This window comes from Postia placenta (genome assembly GCF_002117355.1).
Source record: "Postia placenta MAD-698-R-SB12 unplaced genomic scaffold POSPLAscaffold_3, whole genome shotgun sequence".
In the NCBI taxonomy this organism is placed as follows: domain Eukaryota; kingdom Fungi; phylum Basidiomycota; class Agaricomycetes; order Polyporales; family Adustoporiaceae; genus Rhodonia; species Rhodonia placenta.
In genome coordinates, this window is record NW_020169834.1 from 195263 (window position 1) to 216617 (window position 21355).

General features: G+C 53.8%; 8 protein-coding genes across 8 annotated transcripts; 3 read left to right on the top strand and 5 right to left on the bottom strand.

Annotated features, from left to right (window-relative positions):
• Window positions 1-1773: 1773 nt before the first annotated feature.
• Window positions 1774-4204, bottom strand: POSPLADRAFT_1064864 (hypothetical protein; the record flags this gene model as incomplete). Its single annotated transcript, XM_024481862.1, has 5 exons — window positions 1774-3082; window positions 3135-3539; window positions 3596-3696; window positions 3721-4099; window positions 4157-4204. 5 exons carry the CDS (start codon window positions 4202-4204, stop codon window positions 1895-1897), a joined length of 2121 nt encoding a protein of 706 aa, XP_024341424.1. The 3' UTR covers window positions 1774-1894.
• Window positions 4205-4721: 517 nt separating this feature from the next.
• On the bottom strand, window positions 4722-7051 carry POSPLADRAFT_1178191 (hypothetical protein). Its single transcript, XM_024488574.1, has 7 exons — window positions 6888-7051; window positions 6646-6836; window positions 6258-6595; window positions 5993-6195; window positions 5782-5934; window positions 5229-5725; window positions 4722-5170 (listed from the first exon to the last, which is right to left on the bottom strand). The coding sequence occupies exons 1-7, from the start codon at window positions 7006-7008 to the stop codon at window positions 4976-4978; spliced, it is 1698 nt and encodes a 565-aa protein (XP_024341425.1). The 5' UTR covers window positions 7009-7051; the 3' UTR covers window positions 4722-4975.
• A 948-nt stretch (window positions 7052-7999) lies between these two features.
• On the top strand, window positions 8000-10808 carry POSPLADRAFT_1069116 (hypothetical protein; the record flags this gene model as incomplete). The annotated part of the gene is made up of 10 exons (XM_024482335.1): window positions 8000-8028; window positions 8563-8692; window positions 8746-9019; window positions 9076-9167; window positions 9223-9596; window positions 9653-9954; window positions 10013-10152; window positions 10209-10379; window positions 10432-10517; window positions 10578-10808. 10 exons carry the CDS (start codon window positions 8000-8002, stop codon window positions 10699-10701), a joined length of 1722 nt encoding a protein of 573 aa, XP_024341426.1. The 3' UTR covers window positions 10702-10808.
• Window positions 10809-10925: 117 nt separating this feature from the next.
• On the bottom strand, window positions 10926-14074 carry POSPLADRAFT_1053441 (hypothetical protein; the record flags this gene model as incomplete). The annotated part of the gene is made up of 13 exons (XM_024480408.1): window positions 10926-10968; window positions 11019-11043; window positions 11108-11180; window positions 11240-11314; window positions 11370-11435; window positions 11489-11624; window positions 11676-11913; window positions 11970-12106; window positions 12160-12860; window positions 12913-13012; window positions 13062-13202; window positions 13255-13884; window positions 13944-14074. 13 exons carry the CDS (start codon window positions 14072-14074, stop codon window positions 10926-10928), a joined length of 2496 nt encoding a protein of 831 aa, XP_024341427.1.
• Window positions 14075-14509: 435 nt separating this feature from the next.
• POSPLADRAFT_1136578 (hypothetical protein) lies at window positions 14510-15852 on the top strand (the record flags this gene model as incomplete). Its single annotated transcript, XM_024484702.1, has 4 exons — window positions 14510-14678; window positions 14730-15478; window positions 15545-15621; window positions 15678-15852. 4 exons carry the CDS (start codon window positions 14510-14512, stop codon window positions 15850-15852), a joined length of 1170 nt encoding a protein of 389 aa, XP_024341428.1.
• Window positions 15853-15987: 135 nt separating this feature from the next.
• On the bottom strand, window positions 15988-17562 carry POSPLADRAFT_1178196 (hypothetical protein). Its single transcript, XM_024488575.1, has 6 exons — window positions 17426-17562; window positions 17234-17367; window positions 16766-17177; window positions 16400-16714; window positions 16184-16346; window positions 15988-16128 (listed from the first exon to the last, which is right to left on the bottom strand). The coding sequence occupies exons 1-6, from the start codon at window positions 17520-17522 to the stop codon at window positions 16089-16091; spliced, it is 1161 nt and encodes a 386-aa protein (XP_024341429.1). The 5' UTR covers window positions 17523-17562; the 3' UTR covers window positions 15988-16088.
• Window positions 17563-18728: 1166 nt separating this feature from the next.
• POSPLADRAFT_1038733 (hypothetical protein) lies at window positions 18729-19701 on the top strand. Its single transcript, XM_024477434.1, has 2 exons — window positions 18729-19483; window positions 19535-19701. The coding sequence occupies exon 1, from the start codon at window positions 18856-18858 to the stop codon at window positions 19453-19455; it is 600 nt and encodes a 199-aa protein (XP_024341430.1). The 5' UTR covers window positions 18729-18855; the 3' UTR covers window positions 19456-19483; window positions 19535-19701.
• A 346-nt stretch (window positions 19702-20047) lies between these two features.
• Window positions 20048-21245, bottom strand: POSPLADRAFT_1038736 (hypothetical protein). The gene is made up of 8 exons (XM_024477435.1): window positions 21086-21245; window positions 20998-21025; window positions 20922-20942; window positions 20792-20860; window positions 20591-20734; window positions 20475-20538; window positions 20354-20413; window positions 20048-20293 (listed from the first exon to the last, which is right to left on the bottom strand). The coding sequence occupies exons 1-8, from the start codon at window positions 21181-21183 to the stop codon at window positions 20235-20237; spliced, it is 543 nt and encodes a 180-aa protein (XP_024341431.1). The 5' UTR covers window positions 21184-21245; the 3' UTR covers window positions 20048-20234.
• Between the last annotated feature and the right edge of the window lie 110 nt (window positions 21246-21355).

A 21355-nucleotide genomic window follows, 5' to 3' on the forward strand; every position in this document is an offset into this window, starting at 1 on the left:
ACGCTGAAGCACACAGCACAAGCCCAGAGAGTATGCGAGTCAAGCACAGCAGCAGTAGATGTCGTAGACCGATGCACAAGGTCGCCAGAGGTCGAGAACAGACTTGTGGCTTGGACCAGGTGGACAATGTGGCGTAGAGACGAGACATGAAGAAAAGGAGAACAAATGGGCGAGCAGCATAGTGAGAACGATAACACATGAAGGAGGATAAGGTAACAGGCAAACGCAAGCACATGAGACAGCAGCCACAACGGAAGAACATGAAAGAGCAGACAACAAATGATCAGAGACTTAGCGATGATTCAGACGACTTGAGGTGTTGTATCTAGTTGAGCAGGGTATCTGGAGGGCGGAGACACTGGCACAGAGGAGTGGGTGAGGGAGGAAGATTAAGAAGGGCGCAGAAATGCGGGTCGTTTTATACTCTCGGACCAAGGTCTGTTCGACCCACGAGGCGGCAAGTTGCGGGCCTTGGCCCTCCGCTTATACGTCTATCCACTGATGGCGGTGATGCGAAGTGTCATCGATGTCTGTGAACGGAACAAGGACATGAGGATCGCGGAGCCTGAATTCGCAGAACAATGGGTCCAACTGGGTCCGAGTGGCGACGAGAGGCCGAGTTAGGACAGCGACAATGTGCGCCTGTACACTTTTACAGCGTTGTGAGCGCGTGTGATGGCACGTTTTGTCGTTGGAATTGATTTCGGTGCCTCTCGAAAGCCCATGAGGCGCCAGGCCGCGTGGTCTGCATTTTCCACACCTGAGACTGTGCTCTCCATGGTTGATTTCCTAACTAGACTAGTTAGAATGGGCGAGCGCAGCTCATTACCGTTGCCATCGTCGCAAATAGATACGCTGCTCATCACGGAGGTCGCATCGAACTTTGGGGAGGTTGCGGTGTGGCCGACGTCCGCAGACGCGAACGCGGTCACCCTTGTCAGCTTCTCTTTCAATCCGCTGCTGCAGGGTACTATTCAAAGTAGAAGAGACAATCAGCACTGGTATACCGGGTCATGTTGTACCTGTGCGGATTCCGATACACCCCGAGTCAGGTCTTTCTCGTGGATGGCCGGCTATGCACACGATATGTCTATATCGGGAGTCGCTTGAGTCTTCGAGGATACGTAGAAATTGAAACACAATGTTTTCTAAGGAAGGGCAAACAATTGGCGGGGGAAGTGCACAGCGCAGAGAATGAGATCTCAGAGCTCGATCATCAACATACGATCAAGATCGAGAGGTTGCACAGCCAAAGACAGAGTACGTGGACAACGCGAGAGGTCTAGATGACCAAAGACAGCTTGAAGACCAAGCCCTATGTGGATTACTGCATACGAGGCTGCGGCCTTTTTCGACAGCAAAACTTGGAATGTATGTTCTGAAGTTGTGCTCAAGCCTTGTAGAGGACCCGCCGCCCTATGTACACAAGCCAGGCAATCCAAATCTCAATCGTCTCCCCTTCTCTCTAACGGCCCATAACAATTAAAACATTGTTGCACTCCAATGAGCACTTCAAAATATGCAGAGCTGTTACAAGGAATCTGGTACAAATCTAGGGAGGGATGTTCGTCTCGAAGGAAACTTGTGAGGAGACTTTGTGAGCGAGCCATGTTAAAGATACCATCTCAAGGCTTGGTGAAAAGCACGGATCTCAACCCGAGGCCAGATCCTCTGTCGGCAAGGCTGCGTCGCTATATCGTACACTACCCAATGTATGCTTGCCAATAGTCGGTCCCCGGGATCCAAGCATCAAAGCAAGTCAGAACAATAATTATGATTCATGGCAAACAAAGGTGTTGAACTCAACACGAAGGCGGTCACCCGGGAAATCAACCTAGACACTGTACTGAGTTTGTACAAGTGCGGATCAGCTGCCGCGCCACCGCGACTGCTCTCAAGACTCAACCCAGATCTCCCCAACGACGTCCCACTCCTTCAGAACACGAACATCCTCAGCATGATGCCTCGACTGCGCGCTCTCCTCCTGGCCCTCATTGACGGTCACGTCCTCGATCAGAACCACCCGCAGCCCACCGAATGTCACAAACCCCCGCTTCAGCGGCAAGTAGGACAGCTCGAAATCCTGCGAAGCCACGACCTTCACTGTCAGATTCCCGCCGGCCTCCCCGGATTCACTGTCCGCCTCGCTGTCGGTGGTGTCCGTGCTCACGTTCCTCTCGTGCGCGGGCGTGCGCCCGGTAGTCTCCCCCGGCTCAAATGGCGGCGCAAGCCGCAGCTGGGGTAGGAACACGGCTGATCCACCCAGAGACACTACATCCTTGCACACGGCGAGCTTGCCGCCTGCACCGGAGCCCGCCTGCACAAACGGCGGGGGCAACGAGACGACCTCAGCACCGAAACGCGTCCCAAATGGCGCCGGCGTCGCACCACCGTCCGTTTGTGCGTCGTCGTCTATGGCCATGCGCCGGGGGGACGTGACGAGGAGCCGGCGCGCGAGGAAGTCCTGGAAGTCCGCGCGCTGGGGCGTGCCGTACGGAGACGGACTCGACAGCCCTGATGCCGGGAGACGTGGGCTGTACGGGTCCTCTTTGGATGGTGCGGGTGCCGCCGCGGCACCCTCCGCCTGGACTGGTCGTGGTGGCCGAAGGTGCTGCACGACCAGCGAAAGGAGCCGCACGGCGCGGGACTCCGAAAGCCGCGCGAGAGGGACAGGGGCGGAGACATTCAAGGTAAAAGCGACAGTGAAAGGCTGCTCGACGTGCAGCGCGTCACGCGGGATAGTGCGAACGACGAGGTCCACTCCTACATCTTCCTTGCGAATCATGGCTGGGTTGGGCGATGCTGGCACAGGTATGGGGGATTGCGGCCCTTGAGTCGTGGTGCGGCTGCGGAAGGGCGATCCAGGTCGGAATGGAGTCGCACCAGCGGCAGCGGCAGGAGGACTCATGGGCCGCTGGTTGAGTTGTGGCGACCGCGGCCGGGACGGCGGACCGCTCGTGAGCGACGCAGTGCGTTGGAGATGTAGAGGGATCGCAGACGCATGCTGCTTGGCCGGCAGTGCGGGGGGCTGGTTGGGTGTTTGCGGTGGGGCTTGGATGAGCGGTATGCGCCGGGACAGCATCTAACTAAGATTTCAGAGAACTCAACAAGGAATTCAGTACAGGACAATTTACCGACGTCAACAGGCGGCCGGGTTCCCCAAACGAAGATCTCCAAGAAATGTCCAGTCTACCCAACGGGACAATACTGCCAGGTGCATGTGCCACCGGGAAGGTGGCCAGAACGACGGGCGAGAGAACATACACGTATTGACGCATATCTTGTGGCTGCATGAGCGCCATAGATCCGGAGAATATGCCCTCCTTCCCCGTCTCTGAGCCATCATCAGCGAGGTTAACGTCGTGCACCTTCCAGCTGTCCGCGCACTCGAGGTGCATACGCTCCAGCCACATTGCGTCCTCGGTCAGGTTTTGTATGTGAATCTCTAGAAAGACCTTCTCGCGCTCAGGTCGTGAGAGAAGCGCAGACGGGGCGCGGGGTACATGGACCTTCGTCTTAACTGACAGCGGGTTTGTTACCTACATACAAAGCCGCTTAAGCTTTGCCGAAGCATGTAACATCAGGCACCACTTACAGCGAACTTGTAGAACTTGCGAAATACGTGAAGGCCTGGGTCATTAGGATCGGTGACAGGAGGAATTGTAGCATGGTCACCAGGGGGGAGTCGATAAGAAACTGTACAGGCTAATGCATGCTGACCGAGTTCCTTGATTTCGTGACTGACGATGCGCTCCAGCGACTCCCCAAGCGCCAACCGCTGCTCCGGCCCACCGAACTGAGCAAGAACCGCCTTTGTCGTCGCGGTTTGCATCTCGACCGTCAATACGACAGACTCCACGTCCATTTTGGCCTCGGTGTTAACTGAAATGCAGCTAGTGAAGGTCTCTCCAAGCTGGATTGCGCCAAACGAGGACGGGAGCATGAGCACTTCTGTAACATGGCTGAGATCGCGGAGCGTCTTTGGGTGCCCTGGAAGGGCAGTTTTCCCTTGCAGTGAGACAATTGATCCGGTCGAGTGCGCGGAGAATGATGGCGAGCTGGAGTAGAATGGTTCCCATGCACTGGTCGTAGAGGGTCGCTGTCGCATGGCAACTCAACTGTGCTGAGCAGGACTGGCAATCGACTGCTGACGCACTGAGACCCGCATAACTTTCAGCGAGAGTAGGTGCCCTGTCGCCGCCATATTGCAAAGGAGTACTTGGAGACTAGAGTTGTGTCAATGAGATATTCGAGCTAGACTAGTGCTGAGTCCGGGGATGGGGAGCCTATGCAAGTTCAGGACAGCCGCTACACAAGATTGGCTGATCCTGAAACCGTGGGGGACAGAAAGAGCAATTCCTCGCGGACGAGCAAGGGCAGACGGCGTCACGAGAGGTGCAGGACTCAGAATTCGACGGCTGCAGCTCAGAGATCAGGATAGACGAGATTGCAAGTTGTTGTCACTCCACAGTATGCTGGTTTTCTGAGCACTACCTCAGCCTATGGAGATAGAGGTTCAAAACATAAGTGTTGAGATGTGAGTAGAGGTCTAAGACGCGCATGAAGGAAGCGGACGCTAGCAGCGCGGTCGCTCAAGCGCTCATATACAATCTCGGATCAAACGGCACAGCTGCACACAACTGCCTGCACAAAAAAACTGCTAATGTCATACTAGTTATTGCGTGTATTTCTTACTTCATAGACTTATTTATTTTTTTAAGAAATTTATAAATCCAGTTTTGTATCCGCTTGAGGGCTTTGCCCTATGCCGGATAATACATGCGCGTGTAGTGCGGAGCGGAGCGAGTAAAGATCATGGGCTGTCAGGTAGCATGGAGAAACTTCATAGACTTTGTCGTTGATACATTATACACACACACACACACTATCGTACAGAAATATTGGCACAAGTGTTATCCTCAGTCCCAGCATCATTCCAGGACGTGTGTGCCTTGCCGATGTGCGGCGAAGCTTCTTAGGCCGTTCCTTCACTGGGAAGGGCCCATTCGGAGTACGGAAGCTGCCCGAGCCGTCCCCTCAGGACTCCAGGATAGTGCACAACGTTCCCGAGGCGGGGGAACGACGAATCCGGATCGATGATATCCTGAGAGTAGGGCAATACCTTCAAAGAGGGAAGATCATGGTCAATGTCTGCCGGAGATCCGTCCTCCTGGATATTCATGAGCATATTTGAGTCTGGTTCCTCATCCAGGGTAGAGAATACTCACCTTGCGGCCCCGCATGACGAACGTGATTCTCTCCAAGAGTGGTCGAACGTGCTCCAAATCCAGGGAATGAAGCGAGGGCTCCTTCTCGTAGAAAAGCTCCGTGAGGTGCACGAAACTGTCGAGCTCCAGATTGATGTTGTTCTGGCAGTTCGCGCAAGGCGTGTTGCGACGACTAGCGAACGAAGCGACAGACGCCACACGCTGTCCATCAAAGAGCACGTCAATGCCGAAGCTGGATCCGAACTCGTACTTCTTGAACCGAATGTGAAGGTTCCATGTACGGGGAGTGCGGCCGGATGGCATTGGCTTCGGTTTCGGGACGAAGAGATGATGTCCATACAGTGCATCGACTTTCTCCATGATGGCCTCCTTGACCTGTTGGGGGGAGCTCTTCTCCAGGCCGTTGAACTCGGGGTACGTGTAAAGAAGATCATCGGTGCTCTTCACTTCGGTCGACTTCCAGTACGTAGACTGAGTGTTCCAGAAGGGAGTGAGGTCTATCGACACGATGAGTATGTAGGCATAGTTCACGAAGCCGAGCTGAAATGCTCACCGGAGTCGACATTGACAGTGGCGCCATCTGCGATGGTGAATGTTCCATTAGGCTGCGGCCCCGGGATGACCCACAAGTCCGGATGCAAGGCCTGCCATAGAGACAACAGACGGTCGACATTCGTGTGGTGCAAGAAGAAACTGGCATCGAACGCTAGTGCATATGCGGCCCGTTAAAGGTTCCGTGCTAGCCAGAATAACGCCCGACTCACCGGCCACTGGAATGATAGCCATATGCCCCTCAGTCTCGGAACCGCCAATACCTTCGTGCACTTGGTCGTGAATTGTTTCCAAGCTGTTGACGCCTACTGGCTCGTCGGTGGCAGAATGGTTACTAAACGTCTCCCATCTGGGATTGCGCGTAAGGCACATGTACACCTCGTTGCGTAGATGTTTGACGTCATCGACGAACCAGCTGGACATAATTATCGAATAAGTCAATGTTGAGAATATGACACGCATGTGGAGACGACGCACTCGTTGAACCCAGCCATGTTACTCTTGGCATCAGGGTTCTCGTTGGTGGGATAACGGAGTGTAGTCTTCCAGTTATGCCAAGGGTCTCCGAAAGAATTGGTTACTGAGACATCCAAGAACTTGTACGTATAGAGCGGGTTGTCGACTTCCTTGACACCCTCGGGCGTCGTGATAGAGATGGACGGCGTCACAAGCACTGAAGGAACCTGGGGCTTGCCAGGGCCTGCATGAGCCCAATCCCAGTAAGGCGAGCGCAGAGCATCGGCAGCCTTGCTCCACTCGTCCCTCTCCGTGGGATACTGCTTCGCGATCTCGTTCGCCTTGGCAAAAAGTGCTTGCTGCATTGCACGTTAGCACTCTGGATTACACCCAATTGGGAGAGACTCACTTCGAACAATAGAGTGTATACACGGTGCCATGTGGGGAAGAGCACCGAACCGTGCGTGCAGTAGCCACCAAACTGGGTGTCGCTGGTCTCTGGACCGGAGGAGCCCCATTCCACGTACGGCTGGCCATGGATACCCGCGATGCTGGGGTACGAGAAGTCGTTCACGTTGAAATGTTCCTTCATCAGTTCTCCTGAAGCACGGTCAGACAGACGGTATCTGGCATATTGAATGAAACACTCACGAAGGGAGAGAATATACAGGGAGAATTGACGATGGTCTGACTGAAGATCGCGGAGCTCCCTGCGGTTGTGCACCGCCGGGTGCAGACTTTGGACGGGCTGAACAATGGGATGGTTGGACATGGAGGTGATAATTCGATGGATAAGTACTTGAGGTTGAGTTGGTTCAACGGCTGGGTCAGAAAGGGCCAGCACCTACATGCTTATATATGTTCGCGACATAGGGTTCAGCGCCGGCGGAAGTCAAATAGCCCGACCTGCGCACAAGTGGATACGTTGAGGCTATTCAGCGCGCCAACAAGTCCGATTGAACGGAGCATACCCCGCCCGACGGGCGCGTGTCCGATGTGTTGACAGTGGCCACAGAGTATTAAGGCAAGTAATGCATTCAACGGCGAACAGTTCATTACGTGCCAAGCTTAATATCCTGTCATTCACATAGAGTCGTTAGTCGCAGGAAGGCTTCTTAATTGTATTGAATACCTTTCTCAGGTGGTCCTGTAGCTGTACTACGTCGGATGATCGCATGGAGCAATGTCAGTATACAAGCAGACGCTCTGGCACTCGTTTGACAGTATTTCCAAATTGTTCATGCTAGTATTTGCAATACAAGGTGTACATCGATAGTTTTTCAACGTGCGCTTCGCACACGGGCCAAGGCTTTCACGGCGTAGGGAGGTCGAAAGCCAAGTGAGCGCGAGTCAAGTGATCATCTTCCATTTTACAGTTTTCACCGGCCACACGCTATTTGGAAATTCGCTAATATGTCTCAACAACGCCTACAGCTGTTCGAGAGACGCCATCAGCGAGCGGCATATTTGCTGAAGGTCATTTGATGACCTACTAGTCCAATCCCGTGGCCGTGGTGGCAGTGGAGACGAGCGTTAGAACCGCCACACTGCGACAGTTCGGTGGCGCGCGCAGTGCGCCTACTTCAAGAGTGCTGCCGTTCACCGACTTCGACGACGCCCGTGCTCCAAATTGTTAAGGTTCCAGATGCGCTCGCAATGATTGATGGAATGGAAGACTCAACAATATGCGGCGCGATTGAAATGCAAGTCGTCATATGTTAGAACTTGATCTATCCTGAGCGTCTTTCCACAGCTCCGCCATCATGCACGGGCCGAACAACACCATGAAGTGGTAAGTAAGCCAAGAGATCACGGTGTTGGTCCTTTTCTTACGACCGACCCAACCGCTCATACCATCAATATATTATATCAGCATTCCCGTCTTTTATGAAAGCTGTGAAATGATACAACATGAATATCCGCATGTGTTTTGCCGTACCGCAGCCGTGTGGATATTTGTGGGGTATCAATATCCATGGGCTGTTTAACTTGTTTTGTGTGGCATGATAAGTGAGGACTGGCCAGAGCCAGGCCGCATCAGTAAGCTTTAGTGACTTGAGAACACAGTGTGTGTATTATGATTTATCAAGAGGATCCTGAGGATGACAGAAAAATAGTAGGAAAATACTTGAGATATTGTTAAGACTTGCCGGGGGAGCATACACAGGTCAGACTTCGCTCTCAGAAGACTAATACGGAGGTTACGTAAGCTGACGGCGTAAATGAACGCGTCGCGTCGCGTCTGTGGCTTTTCCTTCCTTCACAAGTCCTTCCTCAAAATTAAGACATTTCACGATACAATGGGTTTGACATATCGGTTTTCCAGCCTTCGCGATCCTACTGCTACCCTACATGATCTCTACAATGATCCAAATGGGACAAGTCATGATAATTTTCCCCGGCTGGTCGCGGAACACTACACCCAGATCTTCCACACGAGTGAAGCGTTTCGGGAGGTCAGCTGTGCCGCCTTACGCGTATCGGATATACTCTGAGACATGCTGGACAGATCCCATCCCTTGACATTCGCAGTCCCCCGACTACGTTCCCAGATAGGTCGCTCGTACGCTTCCGGGCAATGGTGCAGGACACATCGCCCTCTTCCGAGATGTACCTCGCCAGGTCGCCATATGGAAAGTGCGGCGGATGGGGTATTGAGCTCACGGAGGAGGAGAACGGTGAAGTGGACTACACGAACCTGAGGGAGTGTAATGTCCTATGGGCAGTCAGCGTGCCCGCCGAGTCGGCGTGGTGTGCTGAAGAACTGGATGGCTCGCAAACCCGTACGTCCAATCGAATGTGTAACGCAATGCAGAACTCTTACCAGACCACGGATAAGGGTCAGCCTCGGGGTCAACGTCTGCCTATCTACCTCAGCACTCGCACAAATTTCCTCACCCCACATTACCTCACATAGGTGTTCAAGTCAAAGTTCGATCTTCCTCATTTATCAGCCCATATACCTACATGACTCAACTTCCAATAGATATATGATACGGACAGTGCGGAAAAGCTGAAGTCTACGGATATAGTCACATTCGTCGGCATCTTGACCACGGAGTCGTCAATATCCCTCAGCTACTCCCCAGCAGACCTTCTCACAGCAAGAACTTCGGTATCCAGCACAGGTACAGGTCTTGAGTCGAGGGACGAAGTTCCTACACTGCACGTACTCTACATTCGAGAGCATACGGCGACACTACTGTCCAGACCATATCCAAGCACTGCAACCCCAGACGCTGACGAGCACAGTGCTCCCGCGAAGGTTCGATCGGAGCTCATCTCTTGGATGGCGGAAGAGGCGCTAGGCGGCGACCGCGAAGCGGCTGAGTGGATGCTGCTCGCGTCTATAGCACGCGTGTAAGTTTGGCATGGCATCTTATGCCATCTCGACGTTGATCATGAGGCATCTTCAGACAATCGCGTAGCCCGCCCCTCCTTCCTCCATCATTGAACCTCACGCACTTCCCCTCACCCTCGCCAACGCCGTCCACAACCGATGCGCCACCCACGTTCCTCCCGACACTGTCGACTGTGCTTGCACAGATCCTGCCCCTGACGCACACACTCCCGCTCTCTCTTGATGTGCTTAACAAGGATGCGTTTGTGCCCGAGAGTAAAGAGGAAGACCTGCACGCAGGTGTGCTGCAGCTGCCTCAGGGCACGGTGCTGCTCGTAACGGAGGGCGGGGTGCACGAGGGCAAGCTCGTTGAGCAAGGTTTAAAACGTTTTCTCATCTGAAACAAATTTCGGATGCTGAAGCCTCGCTTGTGTAGGGATCCTGAATGTGCACGCGCTGCAGGAAGTCATGAACACGCAGACACTCGCCTACAAATTCCCATTCTCGCAGTTCTCGTTCCCTACAGACATCAGCTGCATTGTGGTCAGCGAAGGGAGCAAGAGTGCATTATTCAGAGTGCGCAGCGCCCACCACTCCTCGTCGCTCCCTGTTAACTAATCGTGTCCTCTTAGACGAACATCTCTGTGCCTCTTACTGCACCCAAAGACCCTGAGGCGATCGCCAGACTTTACAAGCCTGTGGAGGATATCAAGTTGCCTTCAGCCGAACGACTAGCAGCGTTCCGGGACCTACTGGTGGGCGCGCGCGCAGGCAAGGTGCACGTCAGCGAAGAAACCTCAGAGGTTCGCTCTGTTCACTCTGCCTGTGCGACGGCTTGCTGAGCACCTTACACAGTATATCCAACGCGATTTTGTGCGTCAGCGACAGCAAGACAGGTCGGTTACATCGGACGATCTCATACGGCGGATGTCGATCGCAAAGTCAGTCGACGTAGCTCTATTCGTATTTGCTGCCGCTAATACAGCCCGTCTCGTACATAGGCTATACGCCCTGTCACTTCATGAGACAGAGCTGACAGTCGATGTATGGGAAAGAGCAAAGGCATTCGACGAGCGCAGGCGAGCTGCCTGCGCAAGCACCACGACCTCTAGCGCGACAGTATGACAAGTCTATAACTTAGTCTTGGATTGAGTCACGGATAGTAATCCCATGTCGGCCCGCAATAAGTGGCACATCAGCAACTCAGTATTGTTGCATGCTACAACTTTCTCAACCAATGACGATGACAACTGAGATATACATATGAGAACTCATCAGTGCGAAGGGTATGTGGGATGCGTCCGAGTTCCGTCCAAGTAGTATAGTAGACATGTGAAGAAGAGACGCAGTTAAATGGGGAACATCGTATCAGCGGCGAAGCGTTTGGCCAAGCTGCAATCTCCGTTAGTCTCCTGTTCTGCAATAATCAAGCGAGTACTGACATTTCGTCTTTGTTGACCCAGCCAGCTTGTGGGGCCTATGCGTGACTGCTGCTGCTTGCTACCGAGGTGATCCCGTGCAGCCTGCATACCATGGGTGTGTATGACACTAAGCATGAGAGTCTGTTCGCGCGAGTAGCGTTTCGCCATATCGGCGATGGCGCGCTGGAAATGAGAAGCGGACGTCATTAGGAACGTATGGGTCGATTACTCTCGATGCATACCTTCAATCTCGTATTTTCTTCTTCTTGAATCTTGATTTGCGAGCGATAGCTCCCTTCGGCTTCTTCGAAGGCGCCCTGAAGCACGAGGAGTGAGCCGAAATGGGCCAAACTCAATACGCTTAGGCCTTACCGGAGACGCGGAGCCACTCTTCTTCGCATGCTCCTCCTTGAAGAGCTTGTCTTGTTGCTTGATGAACTATACGAGACATTCAGCACAATGAGCTGATCCAGACGGATTTCATGACGTACAGCCTTTGCCTTCGTGAGCTTGTCTTGTGCAGTCTTATACTGTTCTTTTATGACGATATTCTCCTCATGCAAACTGAGCAGGCGCGCTTTGATATCTTCTGGAACGTCCTTGCCAGATATCGATGCGCGCAGATCCCTAAACATTGTCTTCAGATTCCTGTGCATTTGGAATCGAAAAAGGACATACCCAATAGCACGCTCGCGCTGCAACATCTTTTCTCGCTGATCGATGCCTTCGCTCTGTAGATTAACCTTCTCGAAAAGAAGGGCATTGATCTGTTCGAGCTGCATCTTGTTCTTGTCCGATAGCTCCTTGATTTGACCCTGCAACTGTTGGACCTCCTCCTCCAAGCCTGCTTTGTCCTCGTTCACGGATTCCCGCAGCGTCGCTAGTATATCGACCTGGTCCTTGTTGACCAGAGTCACTAACATTCAATCAGGACGTCAGTAAGGTGAACGATAGCGGTGTGACAACACTCACAGTCGGACTTCGCGATCGTCAGCTCTTTGCTCATGCTCTCGAACTTGACCTCCAACTCTGCATGCTCTTTCCGGAGAGTATCAAGCTGATCCACAGTCTCGTTCAGCCGTTGGCGCAGCGCGATTGCCGCCTCGGCGCTGTGAGTCAGGTCAGACCTCCTCTGCAGCTACGAAGCCAATGTCGCACACACCCGTCTCCCATTGACTTCCCGCTCCGGATTTCCTCCAGGTTGTGCTGCAACACAAGCTTCTCCCGGTGCGCAGCGAGGTAATCCGCCTCGTACCGCGCCTTCATCCGATTCGCATCATCCAGCAGATTCTCCAGCACGAGCACCCGGCTCGCGTCTGCCTCATTCTTGCGTACCGCCTCCAGCTCGCGCTGCAGCTTACGCACCTGCAGCTTCAGGTCCGTCATCGTCGTCCCCGCCAGCGCAGAGTCCAGCTCCTCGCCAAGGCCCTGTACCTCCGCCTCCTCGTCCTCCTCGTCTTGGGCGGCCTCCTTTTGCACAAGTAGCTCCTCTTCGGTAAGCTCGTCCGTGCTGCCTTCTTCTGCAGACTCTGCAGCACGCGCCCGAGATCGCGCGGATGATGTTGCAGCCGGTGGGCGTGCGGTAGACACAAGTTCAAGTTCTCGCACACGCTCTTGGTACAGCTCGAGGGTCTCTGAATCCTTTGCGCGCTCGGTCTCAGAAGTCTTGAGTTTCGCGCGAGTCTGCTCCAGGTCGAAGCGTACAGCGTCAAGCTCAGTTGTCCGCGCCGATACCTTCGTTTCGAGCTCGGATATCTGTGTTCGGTAAGAGTCCATGAGCGGCTTGAACGCGGCGACCTTGCGGTATTCCTCTTCGAGGGAAGCATTTTGGTCCACAAGGTCCGCGTTCTGCTTCTCGAGAGCCTGCGATGCAGTGATGAGTCATACGAAACGGTAATGAGAGAAGAAGGATTACTTTGACGTGTTGTCGCAGGTCAGCGCCTTCTTGGAGCTTCTTCTTGTACTTCTCCATGACATTCTCCGTCTTCTGCAGTTTATCGGCAGCATGTCGGTATCTGATATCTCCCGCTTAGCACTGTCCCATCTCATAATTTAAGCACTTACTCGTCGACCTGGTCTTTTAGACGTGCAGCCTCGTCCGCCTTGACCTGAAGCTCATCGACCCTCCGAGTGAGATCCGTGACCAACGAAGTCTGCTTGTCCAATTCGGCCTCTGCCATCGCCAAGTTGTCCTCACTCTTCTGGCTGTCATGCTTTCATTACCCTGTCTCCATGCTCACGAGGGCGCGCTACTCACAGCTCGGTACGCAGGCGGTCGATCTCGGCACGCATGATCGCATCCCCTCTGCTGTCCACCCGCTTGTTCTCCGCATCCCGCTGCGCCTGCCGGAACTGCGCAAGCGCATCCTCCTTTTCGGACGCGACGTCGTCAAAATTTGTCTGCAATGTACGATGCTCTTCAAGCAGTGCCTGGTACACCTTTTCCAGTGTCTCCTTCTCGGCCAGGATGCGACTGCGCTCGCTCTGGATCTGATAGTAGTGGTCGTCTTCCGTCATGCTTACCTCGCCGATGCTGGGGTTTCCGGAGACCTTAACCTTTGCCATGACCTGCTCGATGACACGCATGAGCGAGTGTTGCTCTAACTCGCTCAGCTGTTGGATCTTCTCAATGATTTCCTTATTCTTCTCGCACTGGACCGCGATCGCGATGGTCAGGCGGCACATAATGAGAGTAGCGGGGACATTGTGGTCCTGGGCAATAGCCTGGAGATCTGGCACGTCAAGTGCACTCGTAGGCTGATGGAGCACGTCAGAGAAGTACTGTGTCATAAGGCGGTACAGGCGTTTGAGGGCACTGAAGCGCAGAACCCAGTTGTCCGACGGCTGCGCCGATGGACGAGTAGGTTGGCGGAAGTACTCCGCATCGCTAGGCATTACACAGATTCAGAAATGTGCGCTCGAGAGCAGTTCGACATGGTGACATACACAAGAGAGAGAACCTCGAAGAGGGCGGCGCCGTCAGACAGGTCCGCAATGGTAGTGACGGGCCTGGTGAGGTCGAATGTCGCGAAGAAGGAGAAGAAAGCATTAAGCTCCTTGCGCTGAGCGTCACCCATCTTGCCGCCGCCGACGACGAAGACGACGAGAATGGAGGATCCAAGTCTGGCGTGGTCGTCGCTGCACCAGCCACAAGCGTTGCGATTATGAGACCGGTCGCAGTATCGGTGACTGCCGAGGCACCGCGTTACCTAGCCTCGAGGTACGCAATATTGTCTTCAATAATAGGATAGATCAGACTAGATCGCGCCGAATCCCCTCTAGATGTCTATGCAGATGTGAATGAAGACAACAAGCTGCAACGAAGTACACAGGGATCTCTCCATATCGAGTAAAGATATAACCTTAAAAGGTAAACTGTTGTGGGCGCCAGTGCGTCTTCACGTCCACCACACCGCGGTGACTCTCACCGAAATGTGTACAACGTCAATTCCATACCCAACAACCAACAGATAATCCTCGCCAACATATAGCTGCCTCGTACACAAAGTAGTATGGCTGAAGCAGTAATACCCTTGCTCATAGATGGAAGCACGCTTGAAGGCGGTGGCCAGTTGCTCCGCAACTCGGTCGCTCTCTCCGCACTTCTTCACCGGCCTATTGCGATAGAGAATATACGCTCTGGCCGCAAGCAGTCCGGTTTGAGGCCACAACATGCAGCAGGTACGTCCGCGCTGCTGGGGAACCACACACAACGCTCATGATCTCCACCAGGACTACGCCTCGTCTCAGAGCTCTGCTCGGGGAATCTGATAGGCAGCGAGCTGGGCTCAACAAAAATGGAGTTCTACCCAGGACACATTCGCCTTTCCGAGCACTATGTCGCCGACCCTCAGACCGCCGGCTCGGTCACCCTGCTTCTGCAAGTGTCTCTCCCATGTCTGCTCTTTGCGCCGCCTGCGCGCACTTATGTACCCACTCACCTCACACTCCGTGGCGGTACCAACGCGCTGCAAGCCCCGCAGATCGACTACACGCTGAACGTCTTTCTACCCTTCCTCCGGCGGCACCTCGCGCTGTCTCCCGCGCTGCACATCGCGAAGCGCGGGTTTTACCCCAAGGGCGGCGGTGAGGTGCACGTCTCTGTCACCCCTCGCACCGATCCCCTTCCACCTGTGACACTGACGGAGCGCGGGCCCGTGACTGCAGTGAATGGCCGCGCCTACGTCGCTGGGCTCCCGGCACACCTTGCTGCGAGTATGCGCGATGGGGCTGCCGCAGTTCTTGTCGCCGCAGGTGTCAGTGCAAAAGTCATTCACATTGAGACTGTACGAGAGAAGCCTTCTGAGGCTGTTGGCAGCGGCTCTGGGATAGTCCTGTGGGTAGAGACACAGGGCGGGTGTATTCTTGGAGGAAGCGCAGTGGGCTCCAAAGGGAAGCATCCGGCTGCAGTCGGCCAAGAAGCTGCAGAAGAACTGGCGCGGAACCTGAGACACGGAGGGTGCGTGGATGAATACATGCAGGTAGGATTGCGTTCTTCCCTCGCTCAACCCCCATGGGTCATTTCTCAAACAACAATCGTGCATCAGGACCAAATGATTATATTCCTCGCCCTAGCTCAGGGGCGCTCCAGGGTCAGGACTGGTCCGATCACACTGCATACGAAGTGAGTATATGAAGTCGCTATGTCTGGTCAACTTGATTTTGATGGCGTAAACTTAGGACGGCAATATGGGTCGCGGAGCACCTAACAAACGCAAAGTTTGAGATTCGTGAAGAGACGGATCAGCATTTCGTTGTCCAATGCGACGGGGTCGGCTACATTGCGCAAAATGACCCGGAGGGTGAAGTTCTTTCTGGTAGCAATGAGACAGCCTGCGCAACTGGAAAAACTTGATCGCAGCCGCTATGAGTACTCTTACACCGCATTTGGGAGCAGCCTACCCGCCTTGATCGTCGCAGATTACATCAGCCTGGGCCCACCACGTAGCTATTCACCTGTCCCGCGACTATGAAAAGCGTGTGTGGGAAATACAGCATAGCAATAATCCATTAGAACGAGCGAGGCTACGTGGCGAAAAGCCCAAGTATGATGATACAGGTGAACGTCCACTAAATACGAGACAAAGTGTTCTATCGGTTCCAAGAAAGCAATGACATGTCGCCGAGTTTCCTGCAAACCATCTTCGCGTGAGACGCTATGTATCAATGATATAGCGAAAACTGACCTTGGGCGAACCATATGCCGGATGGTCCCGAGGATAGCAAGGGCAACGAGCAGTGCCGCAGCAGCTACGTATGCCCATCCCAGGAACGGGTTCTTCCCGCCAATCCAAGACACCGTCGAGATAACAATAGACTTTGTACCGCCATATGAGATGACAGGATAGTCTAACAATAGGCTCGTCAGCGTTCAACTCGTGAAAAAATCGATGGCAACGCACTTAGGTCCACTATGATCGTATACCTGTCCTTCTCCAGCGTCGTGTCGTCGTTGCGCCCGTACAGCTTGCTGAACGTCGGCAGGCCCGCTGTGCGCATCCAGTTCTGGAAGTGCTCATCGCTCTTCAGGTCCGGCAAGTTGCTCTCGTTGTACCCTCCAGAATACTTCTTCCAGTTCGGCGGCGGTACTATGTCCGTAACGTTGTAACCAGGGGTTGTTGCGTACTTCTTTGCCTCGCCGGGCCACGCGATACCCGTCTGCGAGAAGTTATACGTACGCGACGGGTTCGTCGTCGACGTGAGCGCCGAGTATGTGTCTGTTGTGATCGGGTAAGGATGTCGTTGTGCACCATATCTCGATCACGCACCGTTGTAAAGTGAGTTGGCGATCAACCCGCAAGGGTAGACCGCTTTACCGTTTATCGTAGCAAGAGGCTTGCAGTCACCACCATTGAGCGTGCTGGTGCTCACATACTGGCCTTTCAGTTGATTCGAGTCGTAGCTGTTCACGTAGCGCCGGTGGTTCTGGTAGAAGTTGGTGAGCTTGTAGTAGAGGAAGACGCTGGGGGTGAGGCTGTAGGGGATGTCGAACTGAATATAACATTGTGCATTGCCGGAGTTGTTAACGAAGGCGTATGACGGGGGGTTATAGGGGGCGTGTGCGTCAGATGCTTTAAGCTGGTACTTGTACGAGGTGAAGTTGTGGTATGTGAGGTCCGCTGACGATGATGATGGCGTTTGGTTCTCGCATTGGGTATAGTCGAATGTCATCTCAGTGACCTGGACAAGTACGGTATCAAGTGAACGCAGACTTCAGGACGCCGACAAAGACGCACCAGACCACTCCCCCATATTAGTAACCCGCCTATCGGTGCAAATAGGATACCGACGATGAAGAGAGTCGGCAACACTGTTTTAGGGGTCAATATGGGCTGCCAGGCCTTCAGCCGCTGCTGCTTAAAGGCCGTATCTGCGATGAAGCATGCATGAAGTCATACTCCGAGTAGACGAGTGTAGCGGTGACTTACTGGCTGGTCGCCGCCAACTACCCTTCTCCTTCTTGGGCTTTGCATTCCCTTCATCGCTGGCATCGGCCCCACCCCTGTTGCGCCTGAAGAGGGCCATGGTTATTGTTACAGTTTGAGAGTAGATGGGGAGTTATAAGCTTGGGAAGGGACGCAGCAGTCGCCGGTCGCAGCTCTGACGGGCGGTGTGAGCTTACGTAATGGCCACTCATCCCCGCCGGTCACGCAACCTGCCCGGCGCCGACAAGCCGTGGGCCCCGATGATTTCGTTGAACCTCTTTGAGCTCACAGTAGTAGGCTCTACAATTGCTGCCTTCGTGTCTGTAATTCCTATAATATACATATATCAAATCAAGACACATCTTGGCAGCGTTGGCGTCACCCTTTTGACGCAGGCCGGCTCGAATTCACACGTGGATCAGTAGTCGATAATCTAGGCATTCCTAGTGTTTCTCTACATATCCAGAAGGGAGATCTTCAGCTACATTCAACCGATCACAGTGTTCAATAGTTCCGCATACTGTGAGTTGAGTAAGAAATGTTTCGCGAAAGTCCCCTCTCGAGTGGCATTTCGCTCTGGTAATGTTCATACGTATGTATATATTGCCATGCAGCTAGGCCTTTCCCCACATGCTCAAACATGTACAGGGATTATATTCAAGGCATGTATATAGCTCGGAAGCACTGTATGTCTGCAGTACTGTGGCGGCCATATGTGATCGGGAGATCTCAGATCGAGAACTGCGCCACACAGTAGAAGTTAACATTATTATCTACGCCAGTGTCTCTTCGTCCGCTTGTCGACTCTCGCGATCTACCCTGTCGCTCTCTGCTTCCGCTGGCGATGGCAGACAGCGACAAATTCTGCACCCCATGGCGCGATGCCAATAGCTTCTTCAATGTGACCATTAGTCATGCCGCTGGAGGCAGACATACATACAAAGTGTCCTTTCTGAACAGAGTGGATATCTCACCATTACTATCCATGATGGCGAGAAGATGAGGGGCTACGCCGAATGTCCTGTTTTTGGCAGCCTATCTCTGGTTGGCCACCCGCCGTCATCTCTGCGCCACTACCGCCCACCTTTGACCCATTTCTTTGTCCTAGGATTGTTATTTCCCGACGGACTTTTTTGATTTCTTGACACGCAGACAGTGCGCCTAAAGGATCAGGGTCCTCCAAAGCCTCGCGACTTAAGAGCACCAAGATAGGGATCGAAAGCAATCAGCTTCACTGTGTCGACAGCCTCTTCTGACGCAGACAATTGCTGCTCCAGATAATCTAGAGAGATCAACACGCGCCGAATCATCCAAAACAACGCTGCTTCCAATTCGAAAGAAATACAGAGCACTGACGATCTACGCAAGCACCCTCATAAAAGGTCCCATCCAAGAACCATGTCCGACAGCAGTCCGTCCGAGCAAAGAACACAATGTCCATGAACCTAACTGAGCAGCCGTATCACCACACCGGCACGGGGTTTATGGCGACCGGTCGCGGCGGGGTAACGACGACGTTGACGTCAACAGGCAGCGAGAACGCACGCGCGTGCTTCTCCCACGGGCCGCACACTCGCGGGACATCATCTTCCTCCGACTCTGCGCCCTCTCCATCTATGGACGACCCTCGTGAGCGCGACCGCGCGTGCGAATACTCCCCGCGCGAGTGGGACCGTGCTTGTGAGTGCGCGTACTCTCCGCTCGAGCGCGCACTCTCCCAGCTCGCACGCGAGCGCCGGCCGTCGCTCGACCCGGACACAGATGATGTCGGGGAGCTGGCGGCGTCCATCAAGGAATGTACGACAGGCGCGAGTTCGACGCGTCCGCTTGCGGGCTCTAGCGTGAATGTGTGTGCGCGCTCGCGAGGTACGGGCCCTTCGGAGAGCCGCACGGGCGGGTGGAATGCTGGGCGCGGGACTGAGGGGAGTGTGTGCCGAGGCAGGCCGCGTCGTGGAAGGGGGCCTGTGACGAGACGCAACGGGGTAGGCGCAGAACGGCGGGGCATGATCGTGATAGTCGTGAACTTTGAATGAGCGAGTTGCCGGGGAAGTGAGTGTAGGACTGTGTGATCCAGTAAATAACAGACAGCAGCGAACTGTGGTCAGCACTCACAGCAGCCGCACGAATTGACGACTCGGAACCGGACAGCGATGACTTGACGGACACTGAAAGTTGGAATGGGTGCAGATAGGGATCGGACCGGCCGATAGAGTCTGGATGAACAGAAGTAAATAAAATAAACTACAGCAAACGAAAGCAGCGGGGGGACGAGGTGCTGATGAACCAGGTCAAGGTCCTGCCTCACCTCGACAGCTGTGATATAGCGAGCGCGTTACGTAAGCGATATCGCCGAGCAGTCCTGAAACACCGCGGCTACTTGCGCGATGGTACACCCAAAGTTCCCTGCAGGCCAGCAAGAGGGAGGGAGAGGAATGAAATGTGCCGACGACGTTAAGGACAGGGACGTCAGGTACTCGGAGCTGTCGAACTCAACACCCCATCGCTGCTTTTGGGCGCTAACGTCCCCGATGTTCACCATGACCACCGAGAATCACACCGACGACATACGCTTCTAGCGGGCTCAATCTTGATAGGAATAACAGCCGATGTACACTCACTGGTACGCACGTGTAACGCGACATGTATAAAATCGGCGGTGATACAATGGGTAATGAGGACATGCGTTGCCGTAGCGCGAGATATTCCAGAATGCGTGATGCCAGCAGTGATATTGTTATGCGGAATGCGGAGAGACAAGACAGTGGGTAATATGGAGACCAATATGGTACGCGTGAAAAACAGGAGACACGGGCTATGCAGATGTTGCATCGGCAATAGGGCGATAATGCTTCATAAGCTGTGCTTTGAATTCTGCGATGGGAAGAGAAATGTTAGCCGGACATGATACTTGATATGCCTTCCCTTCTTTACCTTCTGGAGAGTCCCAGACGTTGGCGGCATCCGGATTGAGTGGTGAAGCATTGTTCGGCTCTAGAGACGCGAATTCATCATGATGTAACTGTCTTGGACAGACAGCCGTTGTGATACGTACCTCCAAGTAGAGATTGCAGCGACAGAAGGATTGTCTGCACGCTGTAAACGGCTGACCATTTGTCCTGCAAGTAGGGGTTCAATCGTGATTTTATCACCGGATCGGACATGGCTCACCTGCAGGATATCAAGACAGATAGCACCGCCCGTAATGTCAACATTTGGATGAAAGCATGGGGTGTCAAACTTTATCGTAGGCGCAGCGTAGGGATAGTTCGAGGGAAAAGAAATGGAGATTTTGAATGTGAGGCCAGCGTAAATCTGGGACAGCCATTAGCCGATCGTCTCGGCAAATCGACGAGGCAGTGTGCTACTCACGGTGCTTGCTGGCCCTTCGATCGTACCCGCCCATTCGAACAGGTTGGCATCAGACTTCGGAAACGCAGACTGTGGACGCCACGATTAGATCATACACGCGTCCGCGAGCACGTTACTTCTGGGAACTCACGATACCAGGCGAAGAAGACATCTGGATGCGTGTCACGGTCAGCCACATAACCACCACTCAATCACTTAAAGCTTACCATAAGAGTCATGAGCTCACTACTCAGGCTAAATAACACACAGGCTTAGAGGCCCTCATTTTCGCTCGTTTATCAGTGTTGCTCTCACCGTTTCGTGACGCTCCCGGCACTCTCCCCCGATGGGCCCGCGATCGTGGACTTTTGAGTGGAACGTGACGGGGCAAGAGACATGGTAACTTGTTCCATTTTTACGCGTGCAAAGAGTAGAGAGAATGCAATAAACGCGAGAGTGGAGGAAGAGATGAGAGGATGTGCCTCGAGGTAAGAGTGAAATTCCGATTTGAACCGTGGCGCGTCGTATGTCCACGCATCACGTGCGCCAACGGCGATTGGCGGGTGGGTGGGCATTGCTTACGTA